General features: G+C 38.0%; 1 protein-coding gene across 1 annotated transcript in view; it reads right to left on the bottom strand.

Annotated features, from left to right (window-relative positions):
• TRPC6 (transient receptor potential cation channel subfamily C member 6) overlaps positions 1 to 14776 on the bottom strand; it is a 79384-nt gene that overhangs the window by 14130 nt on the left and 50478 nt on the right. The window contains exons 3-7 of the mRNA XM_014886600.2: positions 8763 to 8948; positions 6674 to 6838; positions 4658 to 4871; positions 2636 to 2863; positions 621 to 885 (exon numbers count right to left, since the gene is read on the bottom strand). Coding sequence (XP_014742086.1) covers positions 621 to 885; positions 2636 to 2863; positions 4658 to 4871; positions 6674 to 6838; positions 8763 to 8948 — 1058 coding nt within the window. The remainder of the gene's footprint in view (positions 1 to 620; positions 886 to 2635; positions 2864 to 4657; positions 4872 to 6673; positions 6839 to 8762; positions 8949 to 14776) is intronic.

The following is a 14776-nucleotide window of genomic DNA, read 5'->3' on the forward strand; positions in this document are numbered from 1 at the left end:
TAACACTAGATTCCTAACACTTAGAACTGACAATAAAACCATCTGATTCATATCAGATGGGTTTAGGAATCATATATCCATCCTCAGAAGAATATTACAACGATTCACTTGTTAACTACTTTAATCTGTATGCTACAAGGTTGATGTTAATATGAAAGTAAATTTAAAAAATAATTAACCTGCGCCATTAGTTCACTTCCTGGGCATTATTTCACCATTAATATGACAAATGTTCTGAAACTATGACGAATACAGGATATCTGATGGAAAATTACCAATTTTAAAAAAAAATTAGTCTTATGGACCATAATCTTTTGAGTTTTTACTATTCCACAATTCCTGGGTAAAGCCATGGTGGGGAATAGTGATGTTTTCTCATGTTCGTTAATTTAAATACATGTATTTCCTCCTAATCAGTTTATAAATAAACATAAGTCCAAATCTCTGAGGTACTTTTTCCTATCTCTCTCCATCTGTTTTAAGACTTATTTTCTCTTGCTTTGATAAAGAGCTCTCAGTTCCCCACACCCAAAAATATACTAGCATTGCAAAGAACGTTTAGTATTTTATTGAGTTATTGTTAAGAAAATAAAGGTAACAGTTTAATCAGTTGTACTTACGTAGTGAAGGCTTCATTTTGTTTTGCCCCCAGATAGTAGGAATAGAGATTAAACATGCCTATCATGAAAGCCACAAAGACCATGATAAATATCACCATGAACTTGAAGATGTCTTTCACGGTTCTCCCCAGTGATATCTGCAGTGGCCCAAAGCTTTCATTAGCTGGTAAGATGTAGGCTATCCGTGAGAAACTTAACACCACTGCAATTGCATAGAGCCCTTCAGAAATGATCTGAGGATCAGATGGATCCCAGTTTATTCTGGCTGGAAACAAAAGATGAGAATTCCTGTCATTATAACACGTGTTTACCTATGGGAGGTGTTTTTGGGCCACCCGCTGCCAGTGCTCTGCCTAATGTAGCCCAGGATACCAGTGGCTTTATTTGCTGCAAAAGCCCACTGCTGGCTCATGTTCAACCTGCTGTCCACCAAGTTATGCTTGCTAGGCTATAAGAAAACCTGGCATTAAATGTTCACTGCTAATATTATCCATACACAGAGGGTCTCCAGGGAGACTTTAGTGTACATGCATCCATGAAAAAATGCCTTAATTAGCTGCTTTTAGGACTTACGTGAAATTTATACATTTCCAGCAAAATTTATAAGACTACAATTTAATGGATTTCAGAATATATATTTTTTAATCGCTCTGCTTTTCTGCAGTCTGGATAATGTACAAATGCAACCTTATCAGAAATAGTACCTGAAGCACAAAATAGAGATAGAAACTGATGCAATTCAGTATTTAGAGAAAAATACCTAACAATGGTAAGAGAGATGAAGTGGTGTTGAGAGTGAACACAAGTTGACAGTGCTTTTTTATCTCATTTGGGCAAAACACCTTCTAGGAATTCCCAAGTATACCAAGAAAGTTTATTTACATTTTTATCTCTTGCTGGTAAAGAGAGCGGATTGAGAAATATTAAAGAAATATAATAGAGTCTCTGAGCAAATAATATATAACAGATATATTGGCTTTGCTGGCAAAGCAGGTTTAAGAACTTCCTGCATCTCTTTGCTCAGTTCTGTCCCTGCATTAAATCACATTCCATTCACAGTTGCACCATCACAGACTGATTTTCAGGACAGTATTGTGTAATGGAACAGATTAAAATTATCTAGAAAAGGGGTGGGTGACAGCGACTTTATTTTGATATTACATAATTTCAGTGCTGTCTAGAATCGTCTACAAAAAGATGTACAAACACAGCCAGGGGAACAATGATCCAATAGTAGAATCATAAAATCATAGAATAAGCAGAGTCGGAAGGGACCTATGAGAATCATCAAATCCAGCTCCTGGCCATGCACAGCACCACTCCCAGGAGTCACACCATGTGCCAAAGAGCATTGTCCAAATGTTTTCTGAACTCTGCCAGGCTGGTGCTGTGACCACTGCCCTGGGGAGCCTGTTCCAGTGCCCAAACACCCTCTGCGTGAAGAATCTTTCCCTGATATCCTGATATCCCTGATACCCAACCTAAACCTCCCCTGACACAGCTCAGGCCATTCCCTCAGGTCCTGTCACTGTCACCACAGAGAAGAGGTCAGTGCCTATCCCCGTCCTCTTCCCCTCACAAGGAAGCTGCAGACTGCAGTGGGGTCTCCCCTCAGTCTCCTCCAGGCTGAACAGAGCAAGTGACCTCAGCCACTCCTCATGCAGCTTCCCCTCAAGGCCCTCATCATCCTCATGTCCCTCCTTTGGACACTCTCTAATAGTTTCATATCCCTCTCATATTGTGGCACCCAGCACTGTCCCCAGCACTGGAGGTGAGGCTGCCCCAGCTCAGAGCAGAGCAGGACAATCCCCTCCCTTGCCCAGCTGGCCATGCTGTGCCTGATGCCCCCAGCACAGGGTTGGCCCTCCTGGCTGCCAGGGCACTGCTGGCTCATGTCCTTGCAACAGGGATAACAAAGAGAAGGAGTGGGAATTTCTTCAGTACTACATTGTGAAACTATGGTATTATTAAAAAAAAAAAAAATTATTGGCCCAAAAAGTTTGCAATCAACTCACCCAATGTGTAGTATTTTATGTTGGGCTCCAGTGTTGGACTTGTCAGATCTTTCATATTTGCATCAACGATGTTCTGGGCTCTGGATGCATGCCAAAATGCCATAAACCTTGCTATAAATGATGCTGCAAAAATTGCTAACATACCAAAATCAAGCATATTCCATAACTCAAACAGGTATTCCTTTGGACCTTGAGACCAAATTTCTTTACATTCAGACCATATCATGCCTGTATAAGACAGAACAGAGAAAACAACATGTTCTTTATACTTCATGCTTGTTTTATATTTTCATTATATATATAGGACATGCTCTTGGTTGCAGTCAAACTCAAAACTATTTTCATCAGCGGGAATTCATACACAAAATGAAAATCTTGGACTTGCAAATTCATATACATTCCGAGACTTCTTTCTCATCTGAGTAATAATAACAATCTTTCAGACTGCTTCTTCCTGTAAAACCACAAAATCTTTCCAAGAGAGGAATGGCATGTGAGTATAACCATCTGTTACAGACACAGAGAAGAGACGAGAAGAGCGGAAATGGTTTGGCATGAACATATATAGTGGAGGCAGAGCTAAAGCAGAACTCACAATTTCTTATTTGCCATTACCCTGGGTACAGTCTCTCTTACTGAAATTGAAAATACACGTGACAAATCAGCATGACAATAAGACTCAGATCTCATTCTTCTTCAATAGGACAAAGCTATCTGTTTGATTCCTAAGTACTGCCCCTTAGAAATAAAATGAAAGTGCAGTATCAGCTTATGACAGCTTTTTTAATTTTGAAAATCTTTTTTTCTTTTCAAGGAAAAAATGATATAATTATGAAGTACAATTCTAGGATTCTAAAGAGAGATAATAACTGAAGGGAATAATGTCATTAATTTTTACGCTTATCAAATTGAAAGCACTTTTCATCCTTTTCAGATAAGGACAATAGCAATGTCAATTACAGTAGCTAAATTCGATGTCACATCTGTATGCATGAATCAATTTTTCATAAACTGTCTTATGCATGACACTGATATAAGAATAGATTAAATTAGCAAAGTAGAATTTCAAATGGAGAATTTATAATTTACTTCATTATTACTAGATGAAAATATTGATATTTACAGACTTTGGAAATCTAAGTGCTACATTATTCCTACAATACAAAATTTTAATGACTTATAAACAGATTTACAATTAAAGAAATAAATAAATACTACCAAGGTCTTTTAAAGCTATTAGAATCAGTTGGTATACAAATTTCAATCACAGTGAGATCATAAAAGCAAAATACTTTAAGTGCATAAGCTCTTGAATGGATAGCTTGAATTTAGCTCTCACATATTACTGACTTAACTAACAATCAACTAACTATCCTTAAAATATTTGGGTATCTAAACCCTACTGGACCAAAAGGTACTTGACTTGTAATTAAGAATCTGACAGCTAAAATATTTTGGAAGGTCTGTGCTTAAGTTCCGATGCTGAAGAGTTCTACATCACCAAGTTGAATGGGTCAGCTCCTAGCACTCATTTCATTCCTGCATTGGGATGGAAAAATTTGCCACTGAATTTTCAGAGATCTATATTCTTTTGTCACTAATATATTCAGCTAAACACTATTAGTTTTGCAGGAATGCTTGCAAAATAAGAAAATAAGAGACAATTAGACACAAAAAATCTTGTCTCATCATGTAAAAATCTTTCCCCTTGGAAGCTCACACTGTGACTCAACCATCCCAAAAACTGGCAGACACTTTGCTTTGATATTCATAAAACTGAATTAATTAATACTCAGATAATATAGATTTCACCTAAATACTTTGTCTGCATGTTTGTGATCAACTAGACACATGAATCCTGCTGCCATCCAATAAAAAACCACCAGGCCCATGTGGGAATGCAGACAGCTGAATAAACTCCCTTCATGGCAATTTTTACACAAAACATTAAAATGAAAGGATTCAGTTGGGTTCAGCCTCACTTGTAATCATAGCAAGACAAATTTAAGCAAAAATTTTTACCTACTACCCAAGAAATAATAAGCATCTCCATCCATGAGAAACAGGATGTTTTCATCCTAAAAAGCTGTTTTACATTGTCTGTTGTTTCATTAGGTCGGAGTTTGGTGCCATCAAACCTGTCAGCTGCATTCATGACAAGCAGACCAAGAAAAATGGTGAAAGAGGCTGCATGGGCTACAAACTTCATGAATGGTCCACGCATTATCCTCCCCAGCTGCAACAGAGATTAAGAAACACAAGGATATTGCACTAATTCGTTCCAAATAAAATGTATATAAAAAGAGCAGTAACACAAATAATCATATATTTCAAAAATACAAAGAAACAAATATTTGAAAATAGTTTGCATACTATGATGCCCTGATCACAGTTATCTTTTAGAAATTTTTACTGATTTGCTATTTTAAGAGGAACAATCTAATAGTTTCACTGTCAGCATATCAATGATAGATTAACAGTGAAACTGAAATTAAAAAATATAAAATATATATTTTAACTCAGTGATTTGAAATAATGCTGTAATTATTTTGTGGCATACATGCCCATTATAGATAATCAAGAGAAAAATCTATCATAGTTGTTGAATTTCTTAATACTAGCCAGCTTGATTGTGAGGCAAGATAGAAAATAAGATAAAAGCATTATCACCATGAGTGAATTATGAAGAAAAGAAATCAGTTTCCTGACTGATGTGATACTCAGTTTAGTACAGCTATTGTGCAGTTTTCCCAACTTTTTTTTTTTTTCAAAAGTCGTGACACCTCAAAAGGTTATATTTGTAGTTCTGTAGACTCTTAATTTCCATCTGATTTGTACAATGGGAAAGTTCTCAGCTTTGCAATGACTATGAACGACTTAAAATGGTTTAATGTGACACTTCAAAAACCTAAAAGTTCCATACAAATTCACATGAGGTTGAACTTTTAGCAATTATTTATTTTTGAGAGTGTCTGTATTAATATTAAAAGTCTTAGCTTGTCCACCTAGTTGGCAGCTGCAGAAAAGTACTTTTTCATTTTAGACTGACTGCATTTGTATATGACAAATAAATCATTGAAAAAGGAAAATAACAAGTAGGTAAGTCACTGCTATAGCAGAAAATCAAATGAGATGTGTTGTAGCTCAAGGCGTTTTAAGTGAAAACTATTCATAAAGCCTCTAGTCACAGTATCAAAAACTGAAAATAATGTAACTGATTTTTATTGCCTAGATTGAAAGACATGAAAAAAATATGGCAAAACTTAAAAGGCTACAGAGTTCAACCTGCTAGAATTCTGGATCTCATACTGCAACATGCTGAACAATCCTTGTAGGAGGCCATTTGTCCCTCCAACTTACATTCAAGGGAAATTTTCCATTAGGGAAAGGGCTACTGGCCAGCTGAAACAGGGATTCAACACAAAGCTCGGTGAGGTCAGAAACTGTAACCCATCTTTATTGGAAATGTTTTCCACACTGTATATAAACCAAACCAGATTTATTGGTAGCACCTAATCCCAGACAGCACATTGCGTGTGAATGCAGGGCAGGTTGTGTAACTGCTTTGAAGACCTCTAGAGATATGATGAATAGTAGAGATATGATGAATATCTGAATGACTTTTATTGAGTTATTTTTAATAATGAAAAAGAGAATTGCCTTTGAGGCAATTGGAATCAACTCACAGCTTGAACTTAGTTTACATCTGAATCAATGGAAAATGAGTATCCTCTGCATCTCCTGCTAAGGCAAGAACTTAAATGAAAAACTGTTTGACTCATTGTTTACAAAGCAGGATTTCTATAAGGTAACTTTTGGTTAACCACTGTAACTTAATTTACTACATATTTCAATTAACACAAATCGTTTATCTGTCTTAATTACAACTGTCTGAACGTGCAACCTTGCATCCATTCCATTCTAACCGGGCTTTAAAATAACACATTTCCAAAATATTATTTACGCGTATCTTTGTCCTACAGGAATCCACGTGCAGAGGAGTTAATATAAGGCCCTGAGAAGGTTTCCCAGGCTGACCTTACTGCAAGGAGCAATCCAGTAGGCCATGGAGAGGAAGGGCAGTCCGACTGCAACCGCGAGGACAACCAGAAACTTCACTGCCATCGTCTGCTGCCGCAAACCCGACAGATTCTCGTACCAAATCGAGAGGAGTTGCTGCTGGCAGTTTGGATGTGCTACAAACTTTAAAAAAAAAAGGAAAAAAAAAGCTAAAAACCAACACTGCCATCAGAATAACTTCTGTTAGAATGCCGCTATAGGAACAGCATTAAGAATGGTGGAATAGTGAAAACGCAGCTTATATTCAAAGGAGCATTAACAGGGGCATAAGGAAAACAATCTTGATAAACCAAATCTCCCAGGTATGTTGTCATCAGCAACAACAAATGCTTTAACTTAAAAATCTTTCCTATTAACACTACGTTCTGTCACAAACTATTAATTTCATCTAAGGCTAATTTATCTGGGCAAACTTTTTATGTTTCCGACATTTATAACTTTAATTTTACTGCTTCAGAAATTCCAACACTTTGAGTCTTTTGGTCTGCAAAAAACACTACATAATGTTCACTTAGGAAAGAATGAATATGTCCTATTTTCACATATGTCCTATTTCACATTTTTCTGTGTTAACACAGAAAATACCATTTTTCTCAGCTGGCATGAGAAAACAGCTGTCACATTTGCAAGAAATCAGATGAAGATTATTTATAACTTGGTTCTGGAACCATTTGGACAAACTGCAAAATTCAGTCTGTCCTATAAGGTTCTTTGTGTCCTCTGGGCAGCATAAGAAGATGTTAAGTAGATGTTAAAAAATAAGTAGACAGCATAAGTAGATGTTAAAAAATAGCATATTCTTGTGCACTGTACATTTTAAAATCCAAATCCATAAATAAAATAAGAATTTAATTGAATGTAGCATTTTTTTCCTAGATTCTTTCTCTATACTAAAAAGATCACTGGCTGAAGGTACAAGAAATGTCTTTATTGAGATAAGAGAAAGTGTTGCAAGAAAGTTCATGTTTGCAGAAACATTAAGACTCAAGTAGTATGAAGGACCTGTAATCTGCTCTCTTCAACTGCTATTTCAGCTCTCTTTAGTGACTGTAGCTTGGAAAGTGTTTTGCAGGTTTGTGTTCATATACTGGTTCATCCAAAATGTTTTTTTTTCTTTTCTTCCCTTCAAGAACACGTAAATATACCTCACATAAACATTTTGTGTGTGTCCCCCAGGGACGTGAACTCAATTTTTGTAAAAATTTGGGGTAACATGCTTTTGAAATATACTTTTTAACTGTGTTTTCTTGACTTTCTTCTACTTTATCTGTGTACAAACTTCACCACACAAATTTCTACCTGATTGACACAAGTCCCCTAGAATTTTACAACCTATATTATCCAAGACAAGTTTCCTGGGAAATTCCAACGTTTAAGCAGCTACAAACTCAGCTGATTTCACTGAGCACTATTCAGATGGAGAGCAGAGTATTAAGCTGACAGAAGAAATGAAAGCAAGCCAAAGAAGGGCCAATAATTCCTGTAGTTGGCACTGCCTAAAGACTGCTTTCTCGTGAACTAAGAACCACAGTACTGATATTCCCAGGTTGTGTCTCTGATCCCTCTGTACAGACACAAACACAGTTTCTCTGAGGCATGCAATTTCTCCAGGTTTTCTCAAATTTCTGAGCAAGACACAACAGCTTGACAAAAACCTGTATCAGTATTTATTATGTAGTGCATGGGACTGCTGCTCTATTCTCTAGCTTTTATTAAATTTTACATTTTTCCAGGCTTCAGAAGTAGTGCAAAATGTTTCCATCTTTTTTCTTTAAAAAACAGATTTTAAATAAAAACATATATAAAAAAATTGCACATAGCTACACACTGTTTTAGAGTTATTTGCTCTCATGCTCGTTGTGACAAGTATTCATATCTGCTTCTTGTTTATATTGCAAGTGAGGATTCTTTTGATTGTAAAACCACTGTGCCCAAAGTGCCCAAATATCCATTTCAGTGTTGCAGGCTACCAAAACATAAAATTCAACAACAGCACAATTTTGTACCACCATCATGACATGCCTGTTTGATCAACATAATTGCTTACTTTTTTAACTTCATACTTGATGGCGAGTTTTAAGCGGCTGAGGCTGGGACGACCATGCTCTCCATTATTATGGCTCATCTCTACATCACCATTCAAAATAGCTTCCACTTCTTCTGTATTTCTGCACAAATCAAGCAGTCCAACTACAAAGTCTTTGCATTGCATAGACAGTTTCTTGTAATCATTCTAGGAAACAGAAGCAGAAAGAAAAAAACTTGGTGTTTAGATCCAGCATAAGAGAAGTAATTCTACATTCCACCTACACCTCTGTGAACATGGATAGCTTCTTTGCATCTTGTTATGCTTTTTTTTCCCTCCAAATGTTCAAAGAGTGGGATTCATCTCACCTTGGATGTCTTGCACATCTACATTATCAATTTTCACACCCGAGTCACTCCTCTAGACGTGCTTTAGAGGAAATTAAAGTAGAAAAAAAACCAAAACACTTTCAGAAATGTTGTATGACACATTTTAATGACCAGTTCAAGGTGAGATGTATAGCACAGGGGAAAGTTTTCTATTCTCTGTCGCAGAAGTCTAGAAAAGACGTAGAAAAATGCACTGTAGAGATTTCAACTGGACAAGATTATCATCCCACACAGAATACATCTAAAGAAATTCTCAACCTTCTTCAGAATTGCATAAATATACTGAATTTTCTAAGGCCTAGAATTATTCTTGTAAACTTTGGGTTTTTCCTTTTCCAACATCTATTCTCGCTTGCAAACTCAAGGTTTGATTGCTGCTCTCCAACAACACTGCCAGCAGTGGTACAGCTTGTGTGGTGATACCACATCTCTGACTGCAGCTCTGCTCCAGCTCAAGGATCTCACGAGAGACTTCACTGTGTGAGCCAAAATGTTGCTCTGCAACTGCAGCTTCAGTTGCTTATTGCTTGAACTAACAGGTGTTCTCCTTGTGCACTGTTTTCCAAAAGACATAAGTCAAAATAGAAAACGGTATTTTGATCATTGCAATCTGCAGCTCATTAAATACTCCTTATGTGCAGCTGTGTTTGGGTCATAAAAGGTGGGCAGACAAGGAGTTAGGTATAGATGTGTATCTAAAGCAAAAAAAATCTCACAAGCCATTTACTCATGCATGTGTCAAGAACTTCTGCTATTTTTGTGATTTTTGCTCATTTTAATGTCTTAAAAAGATGAAATTACAAGAGAATTTTTCCTAAACAAAAGAATGGAAGAAACCTCCAACCACCACACAGGACTGCTCATGTAGTCTCTGTGGCATGTTCAAAATAATTGTCAAAAAACCGCTTTTATTACACTGATATATTTCCCCCCCTTCCAGTCTGTTCTTCAGGGTATTTCCACTTCTTCCACTCTTAGCCTCTACTTAGCCCCTTCTCTTTAAATACTCTCTTCATACTAACCACCATCTAATGCATCCAATATTCATCCTGGAAGAGAATGAGCATACAGAATACCCTAATTTACTTGCTGAGGGTGTACTTCATGCATCTTTGTGCTTTATTATCCACAACACTACAATAACAGTTTATTACTTGGATATATTAAAGGATTGCATCCAAGTTTTACACTTCACTTTGCTTAGATGGATGCAAACATTCACAGACAAATATTTACAGACACTATTTTACATCTACATAAAACTGCTAGTGATTTATTTTTTTAATAATATAACATAAACAAGGTAACTCAGATCTGTCATAAAAGCAAAAGGCATTTCAATGCCATTTATCTACAAAGACAACAGAAGTGAAATACTAAAACTAATAATTTCCTATCATTCTGGATAATTTATTATTATATTATTTGTTTTCTCTCCATTCAGATGAATAACACGAGAGGTCAACCAAAATCCTGACTTCTGGCACTACAGAAAGACAATTTTTGAGAGTAATATTTCACATTCTGTTTGGCTTTCATTTTTCTGCAGAAGTTAAAATTCAGTATTCGGTACTTTTAACACATGGATTTTCTCTTCCACATGAAAGGAAAATTTTCCATTTTAACTTCACCAAGGAGAAACATAGAGGCAACTACCCACCCTTGTAGGTACCAACTTTACCAAACTGATATTTGACCCTTGGATACCAATATAAAAAACCAAGTAACTTTCAATAAACATAAGAACAATTTCATTTGGCCTTCATAAGAAGTCATGAAACGCAATATATTAGTATGTGTATTTTTTCTGGTAGAAGATAGGTACATACATCCACACTCACACACACCCTTCATCAGTATTTTCCAGCTCAAGTCACTGACACCTGACATGGAGTTTCAAAACAGTCTGTAAGGAGACCATTACTCTACAGGGGAGTTATCCCTTCTGAATTTAGGTTTGTACACAATACCACAGTATATATTATCACCCCATAAGTTCATCCATAAAATCCATCCGTTTATTTTCTCATTTGCAAATGCAGTAGAACAGTTCCCCCTCCCATGAAATACTGCCACAGCTGTGACGAGTGGTGGCAGCCAAGATGAAAAGTTCTCAGCAGTCAGGTTATGGCAAACAAGTTTTGAGAAATTGAGCATTGCCCATCACTACCTCAGCCATAGCACAGGTAAAGTTAGCTGAAGGCAGAACAAAAATGAAATGACAGCAAAAATGGTCTACACACTTCAATGTCTCTCTGTCACACACACAAATAAAGTTCTCCCTCTCTGGGTCTCACATGCCTCCTACAATTTATGTGAGCCAAGGCAATGAGGCAATTTGTTTGCCTTAACTTGTTTTCAAAAATGGACAAAGGCATGGATGATGAGTTCTCCTTTACTGCACGTTGTAAACTTAGTGATTTAAAACACCCAACCCATTCCTGAGAAACTTTAGATGGTAGTTAGAAATTAAATTACAGTTGGAGGCTCTAAAAAGAATCAGGACTGAATTCTGCAGTAAAGCATGTGTGCTTTATTCTCTGCATGTGACAACATAGGTTCGGGGCTCCTCAGCAGTTTAGGAAAAAACAAATTGTGCCAAATTTCACAGCACCAAGGATGAGGGAGCAGTACTAGCTGCTCCCACCCTGCAGAAGGGAGGGGATGATTTGGGGTGAGCGCTCTGGAGGATGAGGAACTAGGGGAACAATGCTGGTGGCAGAGAGGTGAGAGTGAGAGCAGCATTGCTGAGAAGAGTCACCCATCCTCAGTGTTCGTGGCAGCTGCAGACTGTCTTGGGGTGCCAAGTAAGGGAGCAAGCAGGCTCTCATCACTCTGAATACCTCAGCTGACCATGCCCTGCTTTACCTCTTAGCAGGAGAGCACAGCCAGGAGACCAGGAGAGCATCACTACAGCTGTGTCTCCCAGAAGAAAGGGTCTTTTTTTCACACAGTCCCCTGTGACCAGTGACAGGCTCCTGCTGTCCCCCAGACTGTGCCTGGGATGAGGATGCTCTCAGGATGCAGGCTGACTCAGAACCCCACGGATGAGATGGAGCAGTGCTCCAGACCATGTCCTGGCACTGCCTGGTGAACTGTAGAGGCCAAGATCAGAAATACAGATACTGCTATACGAGAATTTCAGATTTCAAAGTGAGATTTAATGTTGGATTTAGGTGTCACAGTACGTAGCTAAATACATTATTTCCCTTTCAAAGGTGGCCCTTATGCCTTCATTGCTTCACTGTTTTTCTCTAACAGGTGATGTTACTTTTTATTTAGGAAAGCTGACAATAGCTGTATTGAAGACTAGGGTCCCATTTCTGTAATGGGGGTTGTATAAATGAAGAAAAAAGCAACAACAGAAAATTAGACTCTGAGATGATAAATTGAATTTTGCTTCTCATCAGAAAAGCAAATTTGGACAATCTTATTAGGGGGATTACTTTACAGCAAATAATAATATATCTATGTTTAACTTAAAAACACACTTTCTATTTCATCCCTTTAAACAATAAACCAGTCAGTTGACATTATAGTTGCAGTGGACTTTATAATAAATGCTAATCTTATCCATTTTGGACAGCACTGAGCCACAGCTGTCCCTCTCAAAACTTCAGGCCACATCTCTGCAGGGCAACATTTGTCATGTATCATCTACATTCTTATGTACATAATAAAGATACTCTAGGTGGGCAAACCATTGAGATGACAGAAAACATGAAAATCATCTCCAAAAATAAAAATATTGTATATAATATCAAACTTTGTAAAGCTTCACACAAATCCATGTCCTGAGGCAGTCCTAACTGCAAGTACAGGCTGGGCAGAAAATGGATCAGGAAAAACCATGGGAAGTAGGACTGGGAGTGTTGTGGCTGAAAAACTCAACATGAGCCAGCAATGTGAGACTGCAGCCTAAAGAGTCACCTGTCCTGGGTTGGATCCAATCGTGGGCAGCAGGGGAGGGAGGGGATTCTGCCCCTCTGCTCTGCTCTGCTGAGACCCCACCTGCAGTGCTGCATCAGCTCTGGAGCCCCCAACACAAAGGGGGAGACTTGGAGAGAGCCCAGAGGAGGCCAACGAAGACAATCAGAGGGCTGGAGCACCTCTCCCATGCAGACAGGCTTAGGGAGCTGGGACTGTACAGCCTGGAGGAGAGTAGGCTCCAGGGAGACCGTACAGAACCTTCCAGTACCTAAATGGGCTCTAAGACAGCTGGAGAGGGACAGGACCAGAGTCACTGTCCTTAAGCTGAAGGAGCATAGGTTTAGACTACATATTAGGAAAAAATTCTTTACTATAGGAGTGGTAAGGCACTGGAATAGGTTGTCCTTAGAGGACTTTCCATGCCTGGAGATGTTCAAGGCCAGGCTAAATGGGGCTTTGAGCAACCTGGTCTAATGTAAGGTTCCCTGCCCTAGCAGTGGGGCAGGAACTAGATGATCTTTAAGGTCACTTACAACCTAAACCATTCTGTGATTCTATGACACAAAACTAAATTAAATGGTCTTCAGAAAATTCTGAAGATCTCAGAATTACTCCTGAAGCCTGAATTAGCTATTTGTTTGCTACAAAATATTTCTATGCTGTGCTTTACATGTCTGTTCAGTTATTCTTCTTTCAGAAGTAATCTTCTACTTTTTTCTGATTTTACTCCAAATAAAGTGTTTCTCCAAAACACTCTTAAATACTGCAACACTTTTAATACCTGAAACAAAATGCAAAAGGCATGTACTGCCAGATGACACTACTGCATAGGTTTGTAGAAAGAAAGGGGATTATTCCAGAGAATAATGTTTTCCCCTGACTGTGGCATTTCCTATTTTGTACGAATCACAGTTTCATGGCCAGTGTTCTCTCTAATATTAGGAGAAAGAAGCAATTTGTAGGACAGTCATAAAACAACCAGCATCACAAGTTAGGACTGATCCTTCCCATTGCCTTTGAGGAAGACCTGGAAATTATCTGTGTCACCGGCTGCTGTAGGCAACCACCTGAAAGTTCCCCTGCTACAATACCCTATCAGCACTATAAAATAGGTGACCTAAAATGGTGTATTACCAGAAAGCTCAGTTTTAATTTAGGGAAGATTTGAAATACTTTAAATGGCTCAGGATAACCCTAGGTGGAGCTAAAGATTTGCCGTGTCCAGCTAATCTCTGCTTGTTTTGATTAGACTAACACAGGTAAAACATTTTTACCAAACCCACACCTTTTTGCAGTGACTACACTCTCCAAATAATTGCAGCAAACTCCTGAAATAAAGCAAGGGTAACAATTTTTTAGATTAATTGCTGAAAGCGGGGTTATGAACTCGCAGGGGTGCAAACAAGCCCAGACTCAGTAAAGCTGACAGCCTCCATTTCTCATAACCTTTACACACTTGTACTGCCTCCACTGAACCTAAGGCAGGGATTTTGCAGTCAAGTCCCTGGCCAGTCTAGATATTGTAAATGCCACAGCTTATCAATAGTGCAAATGTCAACTCCCATCAATTCAGTTATAAATGCACTCCACAGTCTTTAATATTTATCCAGAACCACCGCATGGTTTTAGTATCTACAAACACGTCCCCAAAAGACCTTATGTTGCCAGCTGTCCACTCCTGGTGAAACCTTAAATTATTGGAGAGTTAAATTTCCA

This window comes from Sturnus vulgaris, chromosome 2 (assembly GCF_052056855.1).
Source record: "Sturnus vulgaris isolate bStuVul1 chromosome 2, bStuVul1.hap1, whole genome shotgun sequence".
In the NCBI taxonomy this organism is placed as follows: Eukaryota; Metazoa; Chordata; class Aves; order Passeriformes; family Sturnidae; genus Sturnus; species Sturnus vulgaris.